The sequence below is a fragment of the Microtus ochrogaster genome, chromosome 19 (genome assembly GCF_000317375.1).
Source record: "Microtus ochrogaster isolate Prairie Vole_2 chromosome 19, MicOch1.0, whole genome shotgun sequence".
In the NCBI taxonomy this organism is placed as follows: Eukaryota; Metazoa; Chordata; class Mammalia; order Rodentia; family Cricetidae; genus Microtus; species Microtus ochrogaster.
Window position 1 is genome coordinate 31926706 of NC_022021.1, and position 20114 is coordinate 31946819.

The 20114-nt window shown below is 42.2% G+C and overlaps 1 protein-coding gene across 2 annotated transcripts in view; it reads left to right on the plus strand.

Moving 5' to 3' along the window:
- The window catches only part of Mtmr12 (myotubularin related protein 12), a 73626-nt gene that overhangs the window by 25982 nt on the left and 27530 nt on the right, over positions 1-20114 (plus strand). For both annotated transcript variants that reach the window (XM_005356642.3, XM_026783802.1), the window contains exons 2-7: positions 4224-4284; positions 6746-6891; positions 7800-7872; positions 9150-9280; positions 11034-11124; positions 19233-19362. In XM_005356642.3, coding sequence (XP_005356699.1) covers positions 4224-4284; positions 6746-6891; positions 7800-7872; positions 9150-9280; positions 11034-11124; positions 19233-19362 — 632 coding nt within the window. The remainder of the gene's footprint in view (positions 1-4223; positions 4285-6745; positions 6892-7799; positions 7873-9149; positions 9281-11033; positions 11125-19232; positions 19363-20114) is intronic.

The window sequence follows — 20114 nt, forward strand, 5'->3', positions numbered from 1 at the left end:
GAGACAGAAATTTTTAATAAATAAATAAATTTAAAAAAATAGAAAAGATAAAGTGATTAGCCTGTGTTTGTAAAAACCAGGCTTCTTGTGAGTTCCCATTGCAGTTAACGGGGAAGTGGGTCCTTCCAAGAGGCTGGGTTATTTTATTTATTTACTCATTTATTTACTTATTTACTTTATTTTTTATTTGTTATTTATTTATTCAGCCTGCCTCATCTAGGGAGTTTGGGATTAGACAGTATACTACATGCTTTTCTGAATGATATTGATTCTGGAATTTAAAGAATTTCACAGCTGGCATAGTGGTGTACACCAGTAATCCCTGTACTCAGAAGGCTGAAGCAAGAGATCCTGAGTTCAAGGCCAACCTGGGCTCCATAGTATATTCTTAAAAAGGCAGGATACTTCCACTGATGTAAGGGCAGGGTAGTGCTGGCCCAGCTGGCCTGTGTTTGGACTGGATTCTAAGCACTAGTCAGGACCAACGCTACAGTTTTCATAAGCTGATAGAATTTAGAGATTCCCTTTGCTTTCTCTTCAGAGATGGATGATGGGACCTGACAAGTAATTGTGTCTTAATAGATTTCTTCCTCTGTGACGGAGAATGGAAACTCTGAGTGAAAATTGCTAAGTTACCAAATACTCCCGTGTACATGTATGTACATGAATAGCTTGCTCAACCTCCAGAACCTTGCATCTGATTCAGCCTCCCCTAACAGGCTCCCCAGACTCCTAACACACCCTAAGTTTGAGAAGCTTGTCCCTAGGTTGTGGCATCTGCTGGATGGAAATCATATTCACCTCTGAAATAGGCTGCCTTGAAAGGGTTCTCTAGGGAAACACCAGCACTGAGCACTGTCTCTTTAGGCGGCCGACTGTCCTCCCACTGCCTCGGCCACACCCACATTTATTCTGTTGCTGTGGTTCAGTCTGGGTTATCACAGTCAGACTCTTATTCTTCCCAGAGCCTTTTACCTACATAACATTAAATAAGCCCAGTTTATTTGCTTACCAAACTGCTGTGTCGTTTAGTATTTTCCTCAGGAACTGATTACATCATCCCCATGGTGTCATTTATTGTGTTTCTCTGTCCTAATGAGTGACCAGGATCACAGACTTCCACCACCAGCCTGAATTTTTCCTTCCCTCCTTTCTTCCCTCCCTTCCCTCTTCTATTCATCTGTCCTTGGCTGGGTCTCACTCTGGAGCCCAGGCTGACCTAGACTTCATTGTGTAACTCATGCTGTTTCATATGTACAAATCCCTCTGCCTTTCAAGCCTTGGGTTCCAGGTGTGTTTGAAGTTAGGTATTTTGGTAGGAGTACTTCTTAGATGGCTTATAGACTTCACGAGGAGACTTAGACTCTTGTTATGTTAGCAAGTATTTGCGCCAAGTCACTTTGCAAACATCACTCATTAAAGTTTGCAAGTTATCTTTGAATAGCCAGTAAATGCTGAGCACAAAATAGACGGACCTGAGTTTAGTTACTGACATTGAGCCAGGACTTGGTTCTCCATTAGAAGTGATTGCAACTCTTGATAACATCTTGTGGTTTAAAGTAACTTGGCGTGGACAGTGGAGTGGATATTACAGCTATCTTCATTGAGTCCTAACCTAGTGTGCTACATAGAGTAGTTGGATCTGTACTGACTACATACTGTCCTGTGTTCCTCTGCCTGTCTTTTACAGGTAGACATTTTATGTGTACTGACTACATACTGTCCTGTGTTCCTCTGCCTGTCTTTTATAGATAGACATTTTATGTGTACTGACTATATACTGTCCTGTGTTCCTGTTTGTCTTTTATAGATAGATGTTTCTTCCCTGAGAAGACTTGATCTCTCTTGTTTTCAACCCTTGATTTTCTTTGGAGGGAGAGGATCTCATTCTCTGACATGTCTCTTATTTTTTCCCAACTCTGTATCTGAGTTATGTATGTTTCTTTGCCTAGGTGTCATTTTAACTTATTTCTTCCTATAAGGGATGTTTACCTCTGCCTTTCTGCTTGGACAACTAGTAGATATAAATCTTAAAACTTAATTTAATATGTTGACTATCACTAAAACTTTCTGAAATTTTCTGTCCACTTTTATTTTATATATGTATATATAGCTTTATGTTTTATTGTTTTTTGATACAGGGTTTTTTGTAGCCCAGGTTAACCTGGAACTCACTCGGTAGTCAGTGATGACCTTAAACTCCTGCTCTTTGCCTCAACTTTCCAAATGCTATGCATACAGGTAGGGTCACCACACCTCGTCTTTAAAACATATATTGTTTTTGTATCAAAAAATAGTTTATTTATTTATGTGTGTGTGTTTGTTTTCATGTGATGGCATTAGTAAGAATGTTAGAGTACAACTTGGTGGGGTTAGTTCATTTTCGCTACACATGTAGCATTGGACATTTCTCCTCTGCCTTCCTGTTCCCAAATAACTGGCAACCGCTTCCCAAATAATTGACTTGGAGGCTTAGTCTTACTTATAAATGCTCAGCCAATAGCTCGCGCTTAATACTCTCACACTCTAAGTTAACTCTTATTCCTTATTTACACTCTGTCATGTGGCGGTATTTTTATTACTAGCATGGCATGTTCCTCTTCTGCTCCCTCTACATCTGGCTGGTGACTGCTCACTAGTCCCTTCTCCTTCCCATCATCCTTAGTTTGTTTGCCCCACCTATGCTTGCCTGGCTGCTGGCTCATCAGCATTTTTATTAAACCATTTTTTTTTTTTGGTTTTTCGAGACAGGGTTTCTCTGTGGTTTTGGAGCCTGTCCTGGAACTAGCTCTTGTAGACCAGGCTGGTCTCGAACTCACAGAGATCCGCCTGCCTCTGCCTCCCGAGTGCTGGGATTATTAAACCATTTTGAGTGACAAATCTTTACAGTGTATAAGAGGATTATTCCATAGCACGCACATGATCAGGTCAACAGGATGGGTAGCAAGTGCTTTTACACTGAACCATTCTGTACTATTATTGTTGCTGATGTTGTTGTCCTTGTTTTACAAGGTTTCTCTGTGTAGCCCTGGCTCTCCTAGAACTAGCTCTGTAGACCAGGCTGGCCTTGGGGATTTGCCTGCCCTTGCCGCCCAAGTGCTGGGATTAAAGGTGTGCACTGCCACCACATGGCTCTATTTTTGTTTTTTAAGACAGAATCTCATTTAGCCCAGGCTGGCCTCATATTTGCTATATAGCCAAGAAGGACCTTGAACTTCTTGATCTTCCTGCCCCCCTTCTGTTTTTGAGACAGGAGAGTGGCTAACTCTCAGTTAAGTTTTAATCACTTCTGAGTTCAAGAACAGAAACCTCTTGGTGGTATAGTTCCCTCTTACATGGAAAATGTTGCCAGCTGTATAAAAATCATTTCTTTTTGTAAATGTTTTGTTTATTTTGAAACTAGGTTTCAAAGAGCTCGGGCTGGCCTGGGACTTGTGACTGTTTTTTTCAGGCATTTTCTGCTATATCGTATTTGTATACATAAAAATGTATGCAGGTATATGTACATGTGTGTGCTTATGGCGGTCACAAGTTAGCATTGGGTGTCTTCTTTAGTTGCCTTCCATGTTCTTTTTGGAGATTTTTGAGGCAGCCTCTCACTGAGCTTGGGGCTTACCTGTTTGGTTAGACTAGCTAGCCAGTAAGCCCCAGGGCTGTCTTGTCTCTGCTTTGAAGGTGCATGCTGCTGTGCCTAGCTTTTATGTTGGTGACTGAGTTTAGGTCCCCATGCTTGTGCAGCAAGTACTTTACTAAAGGAGTCATCACTCCACATCCTGTTTTTTGTTTGTTTGCTTTTGTTTTTTTATGCTGAGGATTTATACATGTTAGGTGACAGCTCCAGCCCCTAAACATGTATTTAAAAGTGGTTTGTTAAAGGTCAGTGATATAGTTTGTGGATAAATGTACTTGCCACCAAGCCTAAAGATCTGGGACTTACATGTAGAAGGAGAAATCCTACTCCTACCGTAGGTTGTTCTCCGCTCTACATGTGCAAGCCCACACACACACACACACACACACTGTGACACATGCCTGTGCGGGCATCTCTATACACACTCAATAAATAAATAAATGTAATAACAATAGCTTATTAAGTCAAACTTCTTGAGCTTAGGTGATAGTTTAATATGTGTTTGGAATGTTAATTTATTGTTAATTTTAGCCTGTAAGCAAAGAAAATTGTGACTTTTTGCTCTTGTATTTATTTGTTTATTTATTTTTAGGAAATTCATACAAATGAAAAGGAAGTAACAGAAAAGGAAGTCACTCTTCACTTGTTGCCAGGTAATGGTCATGCTAACATCATATCTCACCTATAGCTCAAGGCCAAAGATAGATGATGTCATCCCTAGTGTTGCTATTATAAACTCCTTTGTTTTCATGCTCTGGCACATAACAATGATGATGATGTATCATAACAAAGATGTCAAGGTCTTCAGTAACTACACACCTGACCCAGAGGTTACAACATTTGGAAAAAATTTCCTCGTTTCCCTTTCCTCCAACGTGATGGGAAATTCTCACTTCTTTCACAAGCCAGTGAAGCCTTTTTGAGGGTGTCCTACTTGGTTTTGTCTAGTGTTTCTGGTCTCCAATCAAGAAAATCCTAGGCCTTGGAAGAATCCGATAGTCTGCATTTCCTTCTTGCTGCCTCTAACCATAGTTGCTCTCAGCTCTCACAGCTGCCTGGGCCTCCCAGCACTGGCAGACTGTCTGCTGGTGTATTTCAGCACAGGTACCAGAGATACTAGGGCTGCCGGGGTTACTGGGGCTCTGCTTGGAAGTCATTCATTATGAAGGAGCCTGGATTGGTTGACTGTTTTTGAGACAGGAGAGTGGCTAACTCTCAGTTAAGTTTTAATCACTTCTGAGTTCAAGAACAGAAACCTCTTGGTGGTATAGTTCTCTCTTAAGTGGAAAATGTTGCCAGCTGTATAAAAATCATTTCTTTTTGTAAATGTTTTGTTTATTTTGAAACTAGGTTTCAAAGAGCTCAGGCTGGCCTGGGACTTGTGACCCTTCTGCCTCCCTCTCCTGAATACTGGGCTCACAGATGTGCATGTTGCATCCAGTTCCAAAAAGTTTTTGTTTTTCTTATAATGTGTGTTTTCCTGTAACAAGGATGCCTAACTTTCTGTTAACTTTTTGTCCCCCTCCCAAGGCAGAGTTTCTGTATAGCCCTTGTTGTCCTAGAACTTACTTTGTAGACCAGGCTGGCCTTGAGGATCTGCCTGCCTCTGCTGGGATTAAAGGTGTGTACCACCACCTTTTTTTTTTTTTTTTTTTTTTTTTTTTTTTGGTTTTTCGAGACAGGGTTTCTCTGTGGTTTTGGAGCCTGTCCTGGAACTAGCTCTGTAGACCAGGCTGGTCTCGAACTCACAGAGATCCGCCTGCCTCTGCCTCCCGAGTGCTGGGATTAAAGGCATGCGCCACCACCGCCCGGCCCTGCTGTTATTCTTTAAAGATAGATTAAATGAATTTTAGCCAACAAGTGAATTCAAAGGTGAAGAAAGCCAGAGGGAAGCCCTGAGGGGGGGGGAAGATGGTTATCTATTAGATGACAAGAAAATTCCTTGTTGTTATTGCTAAATTGGCTCTCTTATGGTGTGGGAAGTCCTTCTGTATATGTGTTGCTTTTATTGGTTAGTGAATAAAGAAGCTGCTTTTGTCCAGTGGCTTAACAGAATATAGCCAGGTTAGAAAACATATATAGAGAGAGTAGGCAGAGTCAGAAACGCCATGTAGCGCCACCGAAGGAGTCATGCCTGGGAACTTTACCATAAACCATGAGCCTTATGGTAAAATATAAAATAATGGAAATGAGTTAATTTAAGATGTAAGAGCTATCTAGAAGTACGCTTAAGCTATTGGCCAAACAGTATTGCAGTTAAAATAGTTTCTGAGTGATTATTTGGGGTCTGGGTGGCCGGGAACAAATGAGTAGCCTCCACTCTTATTTCCTTTATGTCCTTCTCTTCCTGTCCTCACCCAAACACCAGCAGAGTTTTCTCTTCTAGGGAGCAAAGGATGCTCACCTACGTCTAACCCTAGTGATTTTTGGCTGTGGAATATGTCTTCAGGAACTATAGCTTCTAATGCGGGCTGGGTCCCTGCAGATGGAGCAGGGGAGGTGGCGCATCGAGAGGAAATGCTTTGAACTAAGAAAGAGAGACTATGCCCCCTCCCCACCTTATGACCTCTTTCCCCTCTCATCCTCCAACATGAGCCCATGCCTCTGTCATCTGAGGAAGCTGCACAGAAGCCCTGGCTTACACAGGGAATGGGGCTGAGTTCTGAATCCAGGCCCTGCTGACCACCCTGCCTACCTTTGCTCCACTTCCAGGATCCCTGTTGTGGGACACTGCTGGGTCAAAGTAGTAAAAACACCAAGATCTGCACTACAGAAGGTGGCTGAAAGTCAGGGCAAAGGGGCTCTAATCCCAGCATTAGGGAGGCTGAGGCAGGAGGATAATTGTGAGTTTAGGCCAGCCCAGGCTACTTAATGAATCAAAGCTAGTCTGTGTAATATGGTGAGACCCTGTTTCCAAACAAAGGAGAGAGAAGAAGCTTGAGCTCCTGAGTGGTTGGAGAAATCCCAGCATGACGGTCTCTGAGCCATGTGGCTCTGCCTGCTCTGGAGTGCGCTGCTGCCGAGTGCTGCGCTGTACTGTGTGCTTGTCCCGGTGCTCACAGCTCTGGGCCTCCCCTGAGGCCTCTGAGGAGAGCTCGCTTTGGTTTCCATCAGGTGAACAACTGCTTTGTGAAGCCAGCACAGTCCTGAAGTATGTGCAGGAAGATTCCTGTCAGCGCGGTGTCTATGGGAGACTCGTCTGCACTGACTTCAAGATTTCCTTCCTGGGGGATGACGACTCAGCCTTGGATAATGGCGGTGTACGTATGAGCTGCATCTGCAGAGTGGTAGGAAGGTGCAGCCGTGACTCCGGTGCTGTCCCTGCAGCTTTCTCCTCCCAGCCCATGCTGGCGGTCTGCTCTCGCCCTTCAGGGGCTCCCTCCACCAGGAAGACCTAAAATCACCACCGGTGCTTCCTGCTTGCTCGCTTTTGCCCCTCTAAGCTGACTTCACCAACTTTCCCCAATTTCTTCTGAATTCAGCACAGCATGAGTCACCCGCTGGAACAACCTCTCCCATGTACAGTTTCTCATGTTCCCTCTTTCACAGATTTGGGCACTTAGGTCTGGAGTGCGACCCTTGAGCTTGGGTTGTTTCTGTTTGATCTGAATCTAGTTGCAGTGTTGTTTGAGACTTGTGTCTCCTTAGGGGTGAGCGATAGAGGAGGGACAGCACTGCACCCCAGTGGGAACTCCACTGGACCCTGCCTGTTCCCCATGTGCCAGTGCCCTGGACCTCTGTGTTTCGTATAAAGCAGCACTGTTGCTACTTCCCAGGCTGGCCTCCTGCACCACTGTCTGTTGCAGGGCTTGACTCCTAGTTCTGAGCAAACACAGCTTTTGCCAAATACTTGACTTTCCAGCTGCTTCCCCAAAGCCAGATAGCTTTGTCTCCGTCTGCCTGCACTGTGTGCAGAAGTGCTAACCTGTCACTTGTACACTTGGTTTTCAGTGGCACAGAAGTGGCGTGTTCTCCCTGGGTTGAAACAGCTGGTGCTCATGGGATTTTCTCTCATGTACTGCAGCATCCCTTTACTTGGGGGCCTGGGGGAGATGCCTTTCTTCATTTATCTCTGTAAAGTGGAGAATAATGATTTGCTTTGCTATGAATGTCCGAGTTCATTGAAAGGAGTCATAGTTATTTCCTTTTGATTTTTTTTTCTTTTTAGGAAACTCAGTTTAAGAATAAGATAGTAGGAGAAAATGATGTTCCCCTTCACTGTGTGGATCAGATTTATGGAGGTGAGTGTCTCCTTCCTTTGTTGCATTGCCTGCCTCAGAACATAGAGCAATAATATCTTATAGTCTGTTCAACTGTGCTGCATAAGTTACCTTATGGAAAACAGCTTTGGGAATGGTAAGTGCAGCATGGATAGCTCACCCAGGGTTACTTGGTTTGAGATGAACCAAGCTGGGCTTGCATCCTCTTTTCTCTATCTCATTCTTTTTTCTGTTAAGATTTGTGTGTTAGTGTACGTACTTTAGTGGGTGTGCATGTGGAGATCAGAAGACAGCATTCAGGAGCATCTCCGTGCATCCTGGGGATCAGACTCAGGTCATCAGGCTTAGTGGGGAGGCTTACTTACTTACTTACTGACTCACCTAGTTTTTTGGGAATGTTGTAAGACAGTATTCTGTTTGCTTGGTTGTTTGATTTAATGTAGCCCACTAGCCTCAGACTTCTGATTTTCTTGCCTCTGGCTCTTGCTCCCAAGGGCTGAGTTTTCAGGTGCAAGCCACCACACCTAGCCTGAAGCCTGCTTTTTCTAACATGCACACAAAACTGTTCTATGGTAGGTGTTGGTCGGTTAAGGCTCACTGTAATGGGCATATGCTTGACACACATTAAATGCTTATATGACAGTGTCCTTAGAAAACATAGCACCATGATCAGTCAGTATACACAATGAAAACTTAAAGAAAAAAACTTTTAAAAAAGAAGAAAAGAAAAACTTGAGCTGGGTGTGATGGTGCACACCTTCAATCCCAGAAGGCAGAGAGGAAGGTGGACTTCTGAGTTTGAAGCTACCCTAATTTATAGAGTGAGTTCCAGGACAGAAGTCTTGTCTCAAAACAAAACAAAAAAACGAACAAAAACCATGGATCCTGGGAACTGAACCCTGGTCCTCTGGAAGAGCAGGAAGAGCTCATAGCTGCTAAGCTGTCTCTCAGGCCCATCAGAGCTGGGCTTTCTTTAGACTGGTGGAGTCTGGTCTGTTCATTTGAGTCTTAGTCTTATTCCAAAGGAATAAAGAATCCTGCTGGAAGCCTGATGTGGTGGCACACACCTTTAATCCCAGCACTTTGGAGGTAGAGGCAAGTGGATCTCATAGTTTGAGGCCAGTCTGATCTACAAACTTAGATCCAGAACAGCCAGAACTGCACTGAAGAAAAAAAGAAAAGAATACTTTTGGGAGTGACTTCCATCCTTAGACACTACCAGTCTACCTGTTCCTTTAGTGTTAATTTGTCACCATGTAACAGTCATTTCTACTCATAATTTTGTCTTTGATCTGTAGTGTTTGATGAGAAAAAGAAGCCTCTGTTTGATCAACTGAAGAAATACCCAGAGAAGCTTATTATCCACTGCAAAGATCTGCGGGTGCTACACTTTTGTCTGAGGTACACAAAGGAAGAGGAAGTCAAAAGGGTAACTAGTTACATCTGTTTTTAGGTTTATTTCCCATCAGGATTTCCCCCACTGACTAGGTTTTGCTTATATTGCCTGAAGGTGGAAGAAAGCCTTTCACTCTGAAGCTGATGTCAGCTGCAATCTCATTCTCGGATTAATGTGTGAGAGATAGTTGGGACAAGCATGACTGGTTTTATTTGGCATGTATAACCTTGAGTCCTTCAGTTTATAGTGCTGGTTACCTAGAACTACTAAGGGGTGAGTGGGAGGTGATGAGTGAGGTCAGGGTCTGCTTGGGGATGGGGAGGAAAAGACAGCTAAGGCTGATCTTCCCCTAGAGTCTGTCTACCACAGGAATGCTGACTCCTGAGGATCTGTGTGTTTGCCTCTATGAAACAGCAGTTGTTTCATGAGCGAAGTCGGTTCATCAGATGCACCTGTAAAGACCAAGCATCATTTCCTGGTAGACGCAGAAGTTGCAATCAGGAAATGGCTGTACCAGTTTGCTACGATTCCTTATAATTTCCAAGGTTTTTCTTGCTGAGATAGGGACGGTCTCAGACTTGCTCCTCTCATGGTACGCACATTAGGGAAAGCCCAGCAAGATGCCAGTTTGTTTATACTGTCCTATCAGCAATGAATTTTGCACACTTTAGGTAATGCTCTAATTTTCTTTGAAATAGTATGGTAGTTCAGTTAGAATAATGAATGTGATTATAATATAATACCTATTGTGAGCAGGCAAAAAATGCTATAGCTAGAGAAAATTCCCCAAGAAACAAAGCATTTCCTTTTAAACAATTATTTTAGTTATTTATCCAAACATACTTTTGATTAACACAATAGACAGACAGAGAGAACAGCGACAGATTTCTTTTCTTTTTTTCCTTTTGAGACAAGGTCTTGTGTAGCCCAGGCTGGCCTTAAATGCTCTCTGTTGCTGGGAATGACCTTGAAGCTTTGATTCTCCTCCTTCCTCCTGAGTGCTGGGACTATAAGCTTGTTCTACTAGGACTCTGTGCATGCTAGGCAAGCATATTCCTAACTGGGCTACATGCCTAGCCCTTTCCTTTATTGTCTACAGCATCCACAAGTGAGTCAGCTAAGTGTCTTGCTTTTTGTCTGTTTCACTTGTGAGTCTTGGACATGTTGGATATTTGGACCAGACCTTATAAGGCAGTTGAAATTTTTAACTCTTGCTTTTTGGGAAATTAGACTGTGTTTTAAATTTTCCCTAGACAGTCGAAGCTCTTAGAAAGCATGACAAAATAGTATTCTGTTGCTCTGGCACTGTTCTAAGAGCTAAATCATAGATTGAAGTTCAGCAAGGGTTATGCTGTCCCCAGAGCCCATTAGTGTTGTAGGAGGCTGCTTGTTTGTTCCTGGCTGTCCAGACTCGAAATAACCACACAGAAACTGTATTAATTAAATCACTGCTTGGCCTATTAGCTCTAGCTTCTTATTGGCTAGCTCTTACATCTTAATTTAACCCATTTCTATTATTCTGTATATCGCCAGATAGCTGTGACTTACTGGCAAGTTTCCATGCAGTGTCTGTCTCCCATAGCACCTCCCTGACTCTGCCTTCTGTCTCCCAGCATTCAGTTAATTTTTCCCACCTAGCTCCGTTCTGCCCTGCAATAAAAGCAATACATATACAGAATAGCTTCCCACATCACATTAGTGTGATAGAGAACAAAGTTGGCCCCTACCTTTCTTAGCGTTGACCTATCAGAAGCATAACAATATCCATTGGTCCTTTCTTCTCTAGATTGTCAGTGGCATAATCCGTCATACTCAGACTCCTAAACTGCTGAAAAGACTGTTTCTGTTTTCCTATGCAGCTGCTGTGCACAGCACAGGTAAGTCTCTTTTGAGCTATTGTCGCTGAGTAGCCAAGATTCTTCCAGTCATCTTTGGTTTGTCTCTTCCTGTAGCCCAAGCTGAGTCTCACTCAATGCTGGGACTAGCAGTGTCTCCACCTCCAGAAGGTTCCTTTCTATTCTCCCCTGTGATCAGGAGGGGAACCCTGTTTAGTGAGTTTGTATCACTGTGACCAAATGTCTGTCAGAAAAGGGAAGAAGGATTTACTTTGGTTCACTCTCTGAGAGGGTTCACTTTATGGTTGCTTGGTCCATGTTTTTGTGGAAGGGGAGGTTGTTCACCTCATGGTGACAAACAGGAAATAGAAAAAGAAGGAAACAGAAACCAGACATAACTTTCAAAGGTACACCCCAGTGACCTGCTTCCTGAGTTTCTCAGTCTCTCAGTTTCTCAGTGTCTGCATCCTCCCTGTCTTAGGTTACCATTGCTGTGATTCAACACCATGACCAAAAGGAAGCTGGGGAGGAAAGGGTTTATTTGTCTTACACTTCCACATCGTCGTCCATCATTGAAGGAAGCCAGGACAGGAACTCTAACTGATGCAAAGGCCATGGAGGTGCTTTGCTTACTTGCTTGCTTCCCATGCCTTGTTCAGACTGCTCTCTTATAGAACCTAGGACTACCATCCCAGGGATGGCACCACCCACAATGGGCTGGCCCTGCCGTCATTAATCACTAATTAAGAAAATCCTTCCAGGGCTGGAGAGATGGCTCAGTGGTTAAGACCATTGCCTGCTCTTCCAAAGGTCCTGAGTTCAATTCCCGGCAACCACATGGTGGCTCACAACCATCTCTAATGAGGTCTGGTGCCCTCTTCTGGCTTGAAGACATACACACAGACAGAATATTGTATACATAATAAATAAATAAGTATTAAAAAAAAAGAGAAAATCCTTCCAGCCTCATCTTATGGAGTCATTTTATCAATTGAGGTTCCCTCCATTCAGATGAATGTAGCGTGTGCCAACTTGACCTAAAACCAGCCAGGACACTACCCAAATGACAACATGCGTTTGGGTACAAGCATCCAACACATGATTCATTTAGGAGTTTTCTTTTCTTTCTTTTTTCTTTTCTTTTCTTTTTTTCTTTTTTTGAGACAAGATTTTGCTGTAGTTTTTGGAGCCTGTCCTGGAACTATCTCTCATAGGTCAGGCTGGCCTCAGACTCAGAGATCTGCCTGCCTCTGCCTCTTGAGTACTGGGGTTAAAGGCATGGATCACCACCACCTGGCGAGTTTTCTTTTCCTGTGTTCTTTGCTTAGCTGACCTTTTAGGTCTGTTTGCTTTCATGTTGTAATGAATTGTTTTTATGGTTACTTATGGAAAGTGAAATCAAGAGAGGTGGCTTGGTGTGTAAGTGTTTGCTGTGCAGGCCTGAGGACTTGAGTTTGTATCTCTTTCATCCATGTAAAAGACAGGTTCAGGGGTACATGGCTGGAACCCCAGTGCTGGTGGCAGAAACAGATAGATTGTGGGAGCTTTCTGGCAGGCCAGTTTCATAAAGAGCCAGGTCTAGGTTCAGTGAGGAACTCTGCTCCAAAATGAGTCAGAGAAGAGTAAAGGAAGATACCTGGCGTCAGCCTCTGGTGGCCACCTGTGTACGCATAGGTGAGTGCACACACACAGTGGACTTGAATTGTTATGAATTGAAAAGCAGTAAAAGCAATGTCATACTGGAAATGTGAAACTCCTGAAAAAAATAAAATTGAGACAATTAAAATAGCCCTATTTTAATTTATTTGTCTCTGGGTTCTTTTTTCTACATAAATACACTTGAGATTCTTGAGGATACCATTTAAAGTTTAAAGTAAAGAGAGAATAATGTTTTGTGGGCACAGGACATTTGTTCATAAGAAATGCACTTCAGGTCTGGCTTGATAAGAGAGAATGTGCCAGGCCTACCAGTGCACACATATTTTTAGTTTTTATATGCTTTGCTCTCCTCCACCTCCTCCTCCTTTGTTTTCCTAATATATGCTGTGGGGATCATATTCAGGTTCTTTTGCTTATAAGAAAGGCATTTTACTGATGGAACCATCTCCCCAGCCTGTGTTTTTTATTTTTTCTCTCATTTCTTCAATTTCCCACTGTCCACTTGGGTGTATTGTCTAGTCTTTTAGTGTTTGTAGTTTCTGTTGCTGTTGATTTCTAATTTTATTCAGTATGATCTGATGAGGTACTAGGAACAATCTCAGTTTTTTTCTGTTTGCTAAGACCTGCTTTGCAGCCCAGAGTATATATGACTAATTTTAGAGGAGCTTCACAGGCTGCCGAAAATAAGGTGTGCTCTGTTTTTACCAGGCAGAATATTCTGTAGATAGCTGTTAGATCCATTCGATCTATGGTGTAGTCTAACTCTGTGGTTTCTTCATTCTATTTTAGTTTGGATGACTGACCTAAAGATGAGACCGGGGGTACTGAAGTAACCCTGTGTTATCAGGACCATTCAGACCTTAGTGCACATTAGTGATTATTTTATGAAATTGAGAGCCCTAACATTTGGCACATGTATGTTTACTAATTTTATGTTTTTTTATAAATTGTTCCCTTTATAATTATGTTCCTTTTCTGTTCTTATTTTGGTTTCAAGTATAGTTTTTCAGATAACAGAATGGTTACCCCAGCTTGTTTTGGACTTCCATACTTTTTATTTTTTAGTCCCTGCCGGTGAATTGTCTCCTGGAAATAGTAGATGATTGGACCTATTTTTTAAATTATTTTTAATTATGTGATTCTTTGTGGGTGTTTTTTGAGGAGAACAGGGGTATCAGGTATCTCTGGAGCTGGAGTTTGTGAGCAATCCAACATGGGTGATGGAACCAAATGTGGGTCCTTTGGAAGAACTGTACTTGCTCTTAATCGCTAACCCACCTCTTCAGTTCCTGGAGCTGGTTTTTAAATATATTCCGCCAGTCTGCACCTTTTTGTTTTTTCCTGGTTGGGTGGATTACTGTTTAGGTCTTTTTTTCTTTAAGTATTAGGGGTTTGATAGTTTAGTGTGTTGGCTGTGATGGATTCCTTCCTATCCTTTTTGTTCATGTATTACTGTTTTGATATTCTTTTATGTACTGTTATGATTTTAACTTTGTGCTAGCTGTGTGGTTATGAACTGCTTTAGTTTGTTCTTATCATGAGATATCCTTATTTCTCTGTCATTACTAAAAGATAGCTTTGCTGTTTGTAGCAATTTAGATTGGTAATTATTTACTTTCAGGACACAAAGTACATTATTGTTCCAGGCTTTCCTAGATTTTAGGCTTGCTGATGTTAATTTGATTGCTGACCTTTGTAGGTGAATTGGCCTTTTCCCCTTAGAGCTTTTAATAATGTTTTATTCTGTGTCTGTCTGTCTACATTTTTGAGACCCAGTCCCATTACAGTTCAACCTGGCTTAGCCTGGAACTCACTATGTAGTCCAAGGTAGCCTCAGACTGATGAGTGATCCTGTTGAGATTATAGGTACGAGTAATTACGCCATCTGGCTGGGATTCTTTTGCTTTTACCTTTTCTGTTTTTGTTGGTTATTGTTGAGTGGATTTTTGTGTGGGTGTTCTGTATGTACATGTTCATGTATGTACACACATGTCCTGACCTGGTGTGGATATTAGGTATCTTCTATAGTTCTTCTCCACTTTATTTTTTGGAACAGGGTTTCTCACTGAACCTGGAGCTTATTGACTAAACCAACCTGCTAGTGAACTTCAAGGATCCACCTATCTTTGCTATCCTCCTTTCCCTTGGTGCTGGAGTTACAGATGTGTGCTGCTCTGCCTAACTTTTTTCTTTTTCTTTGTTTTTTGAGACAGGGCTCTATATGTAGTCATTGCTGTTATGAAGACCAGGCTGGCCTCAAATTCACAGAATCTCTCTGCCTCTGCTGAGATTAATAGCCCAGCTTTTAAGTAGGTTTGAGGATCCAAACTCATGCCCTCATGCTTGTATACAAACCACTTTACCCATGAAGCCATCTCCCTATCTCTGCTTTGTCTTTTGGACATCTTGGCTATAATATGTTGTAGAGAAGATGTTCCTTGGTGTTGTCTATCTATGGTTCTAAATGCCTGTGTGTTTACATTTCCTCATTTTAAAATAGCAGTGTTCATGCCTCCCCTGTGAAGATTATTAAGCATTAAATTCATGACATAGGATGAAGTCTTTACATGAGAGGTAATTGAGAATAAAATTGCCTATTATCTGGGCATAGTGGTACACCATAGTTGGAGGCAAAAGCTGGTGGATCTCTGGATCTCTGTGAGTTCAGTGCCAGCCTGATTTAGGTCAGGTTGGAGGCCAGAAAGGGCTGTATACAGAGTTTCAAAGAAGAAAAGAAAAGGTACCCATCACTCATGGTGGGCTATGCATGAGAATTAGTTCACATTAATATTACTGAGCTGGGCAGGAAATTTGTCCCTATAGTTCATCTTTGTTACAGACAGATCTTTTATATTATAGCTATAAAGTGACAGTGTAGTAGGCATACACATGGCTTTTTTGGTTGATTACTACAGTTTATATACACATCTGTTGGTTTCATACTTGAAAAATAATCATGGGACTGTTAAGAACACAGGCTGTTCTTCCAGAGGACCTGAGTTCAATTCCCAGCAACATGGTAGCTCACAACCGTCTGTAATGAGATCTGGTGCCCTCTTCCGGCCTGCACCCATGCATACAGACAGAACACTGTATGCATAATAAATAAATAAATCTTTATAAAAATCATCTGTATTTTTAGAAATTCCGCCTTTCCTTTTATGCTCTAGTGTTTTTCTGTTGGCTTAGTAACCACACCTGAGTCTATGATGTTTTAACTACCCCTGTGCCCTGTGGCCCCACAGCTTCACATTGCTCAAATCAGGGTACTCACACTTCTGGTCCCATCAGCACCAACTAGGCTGTAGCCCACAAATGTAGGTTTTAACTAAGTCTCTACTCTATTTACCAATAAAGATTAGGGAGTCAGATGTTGTGGGTAAAATCCTGCTAGGTAAGGGAAGCTGAGAAGCAACTAGCTGACTTTCCTTTTTGACTGGAGATCCAGTAAGAGAACATCTCTCCACCTGTCCCAAAACAAAAAGATTAAGTCCCTCCGTACTCCTAACTGTACATATTCTTGGCTCCTCCATCCTCTCTATGGCTAATTCCTACTAACTAGTCACTTGCTCTGCTCTTTGATCCAATTAATTTTATTAACACAGTCTTAGTGTTTCAGAGTGCGATCAAATATCCCGCAACAATTCTGATTCTGGCCTGGGTGCTATTGTACAACTTTGACAGTGTTGACTAATTATATATAAGCATCTTTTGGATTCATATTTGAAAAATCACACTTTAGTTTTATGAGTTATACTTTTTCCATAGATCCTGATTTTGGAAAAAAAAAAAACCAAAACACATTAAAGACAGGCTTTCACTATGTAACTCACTCTGTAGAACAGGCTGGCCTCCAACTCCAGAGCTTCACCCTATGATCTCTGTCTCCCGAGTGCTTAGATTAAAGGTGTACACCAAGTGATCCTGAGGTCTGGTTCTTGCTACGATAGTTTCTGGCCTTGCTAACACATGACCAGTCTGCTTAGCACTTACCTTTCCTACCTTGGCAGTTTCTTTTTTTTTTTTTTTTTTTTTGGTTTTTCGAGACAGGGTTTCTCTGTAGCTTTTTGGAGTCTGTCCTGGCACTAGCTCTTGTAGACCAGGCTGGCCTCGAACTCACAGAGATCCGCCTGCCTCTCCTTGGCAGTTTCTTGATCCTTTGTTTTTTTTTTTTTGTCTTTGATTTTTGTTTTGTTTTGTACCCAGGGTATATAGAACCTTTATTCTGTTGTAATTCACCCTTCTCTGATCCTCTTTCACTGGGGCATGGGATAGGAAAGGTTGTAACTAACAGACACTATTTGGCCGTTAGTTTTTGCTTTGTTTTATTTTTGTGTTTTGAGACAGGGTTTCTCTGTGTAGAAATCCTGGAACTTACTCTGTAGACCAGGCTGGCCTTGAATGCAGAGAGCTGCCTACCTCTGCCTCCCACGTGCTGGGATTAAAGGCACGTGCCCCACCATGGTGGCTATTAGTTTTTGTGTATGGGTTTTGTTAATGTGAGCACTTTACAGTTGGGACCCTTCCGTCTACTTCCTCAGTGCTAGGAATAAGTACCTGCCTGGATCAAACAACGTCTCCATGCTTGAAAGGCAAGTACATTATCAACTGAGCTTTCTCCCTCAGTGTAGTATTTTTAGACTGGCTAGATAGATAGGGTACCTGTTTATTTGTCTATGGTGTTATTTGAGGCAGGGTTCCAGTAGGTAGCTCAGGCTGCCCTCAAACTCAAGATCCTTTAGCCTTCTAAAATGTTGATGTTACAAGTGTAAGCGCTGTTCCTGTCTTATATATTTCTTTGATTTGTTTATTTTTATGTGTATGATTGCTTGCATGAATGCATGCACTACATGTGTGCTTATTACCTGTTGTGACCAGAAGGGGACATTGGATCTTTTGAGACTGTAGCTAGAGGCAGTTAGGAGCTGCCATGTGGGTGCTAGAAATTGAAACCTGCAAGTCTAGAGGAATCACCAGTGCTCTTGACCACAGAGCAGTCTTTCTATCTCACTTAGACACCTACTCCCTCAAGACAGAGTTTCTCTGTGTGGCCCTGGCTGTCTTGGGACCTGTTCTTAAACCAGGTTAACCTCAAACTCAGAGATCCACTTGTGTCTGTCTCCCAAGTGCTGGGATTAAAGGCATGAGCCACCACTGTCTGCTTATACAATATTTTTAATGTGCTTGTGTTTTGACAATGACATGAGGTCAGGTGTGGAATTTTCCACTTGGAAAATCACATTGGCAGTCCAGAAATTTAAGGTTTACTTTTATATTTTTAGATTAGAAATATTTGACTTATGTAAACATTGCTTATTGTCATTGTTCAAACTACTTTTACTGTAATTTTATTTTATTTAACAGAAGCAGGTGGGTTAGTTTTAGCAACACTTGTTATTTTCCAGGAAGTTTGGGTTTTTCGATGTGCCTGTCACTTCCAGAAATCAGTGATGGCCTGGAGAAAGGCCACAGCCATTTCTGCTGAGCTTTGGGCAGGACTCGTGGACATTTTGTTCTAACAGTGCTGATGTAGCCAAAGTTCCTGTCACCATGATGCAGGCCTTGGCTATTGGCCACTTCCTTCACTGTGACTCTCTGGTCTGTTTATGGCTTTCAGTGACCAAGTGCCGTCCTGGACAGGCTTCTTGCAGGCAGCACATCACAAGCTGAAGAAGGGTTTATGTTCCAGAATCAGACATGCTATTCTCATCAGTGTACCATGTTATACACATGTGGAGGGCTAAAAATATTTCCATCCTTAGCTTTTGTGCCAAGCCCATTTTTCAGTGCTTCACAGGATTTTTGTTTTATATAAATTATCTCATGAACTGAAAATAGAACTGGAAATTATTTTTGCAAGGAATGGAACAAGAATAACTTTTGGGGGCTGGAGGGATGGCTTAGCAGCTAAGAATACATGCTGCTTTTCCCGAGGACCCAAGTTCAGTTCTTAGCACCCATATTGGGTGACTGACTCACAACTGCCTGTAAACTCCAGCTACAGGAGATCCAGCACCATTTTCTGGACTCCATAGTCTCCTATACACTCTTGGCATACAGAAACAGATACACATAAAATAATAAAAATCAAACTTTAGAAACAAAACTCCTTTCCTACTGTCTATATCTATATATCTATATAAAGAGACAACATGGACCAGTGCGAGGATCAGTAGGTAAACACGCTTGTCTTCAGACCTGACAACCGAGTTTTGTTGTTGGACCAACATATGTGCACTGTGACAGGCATGCCATGCTCTCTTCTCCTACACAAAATAAATAAATGTAATGAAAATTTCAATAAAGTTTCCATTGTAATTTTTGGATTAATGACAGAAAAATGGAGAAAAATGGAACAATTAAGCTGTGAATTTACTTTTAGATAAAAATAGACTCAGTGTAATAAATTGTGTTCAGAGCTTGTATGTCCACATGAACAAAATACCAGTGTCATGGAAAGAGTTCACCATGTGCTGATTTTGTTTTCTTAGCCACTGATCCCAGCAATCACACTGTAATGTTTGACACACCTAAAGACTGGTGTTGGGAGCTGGAGCGGACCAAGGGTAGTGTGAAGTACAAGACAGTGAGTGTGAATGAAGACTACAGGATCTGTGAGAGGTAAGCTCTCCACAGGCTCTCCCCATTCGTCGTGGGTATGTGGGTGGGCATGTGCATATGTGGATACGGATGCCCTTGGAGGCCAGAAGATGGCCTCAGGTCATAAAGTAGGGTTCCCGGAAAAAGCAAGTTTGATATCATTGGGATATACGTGTGTGTGAACACATACACACACATACACGCGCGCGCGCGCGCACACACACACACACACACACGATTTATTAGATTGACTTACAGGATATGGTCTAGGTAGTCCAACAATGGCTGCCTCACACTAGAGAAGTCGAGAATCCAGCAGTTACTCAGTCGACAAGGCTGGCTGTCTCAGCCGTTCCAGTCTAGCACTAAAGGACGGAGGATTCCTGGAGACCTGCTGATCTTCCATCTTTGTTGAACTCTTGAAGTTGGTTCTGATACCAGCAAAAGGAAATCACAACAGTAAATAAATGATCTTGTCAGAAAAAGTGAGGGTAAGCAGGCAAAAAAAAAAAAAGGCAGTTTTCTTCTTCTTTATCTTTTTGTCCAGGCTTCCACTAGAAGGTGCTGCCCACATGAGTGTACTTTCTTATTTCAAATGTGATCAAGAAAATTCCTCAAAGGAGTACCCAGAAGTTTCAGATATAGTCAAGTTGACAACCAAGATAAGCCATCCCAGATCCCACAGAGCTGGAGTTAGAGAGTCTGTGAGCTGTTGGTAAGCGGGTGCTGTGAACTGAACTCTGTCCTTTGGGAGACTAGCACACATAGGGGTG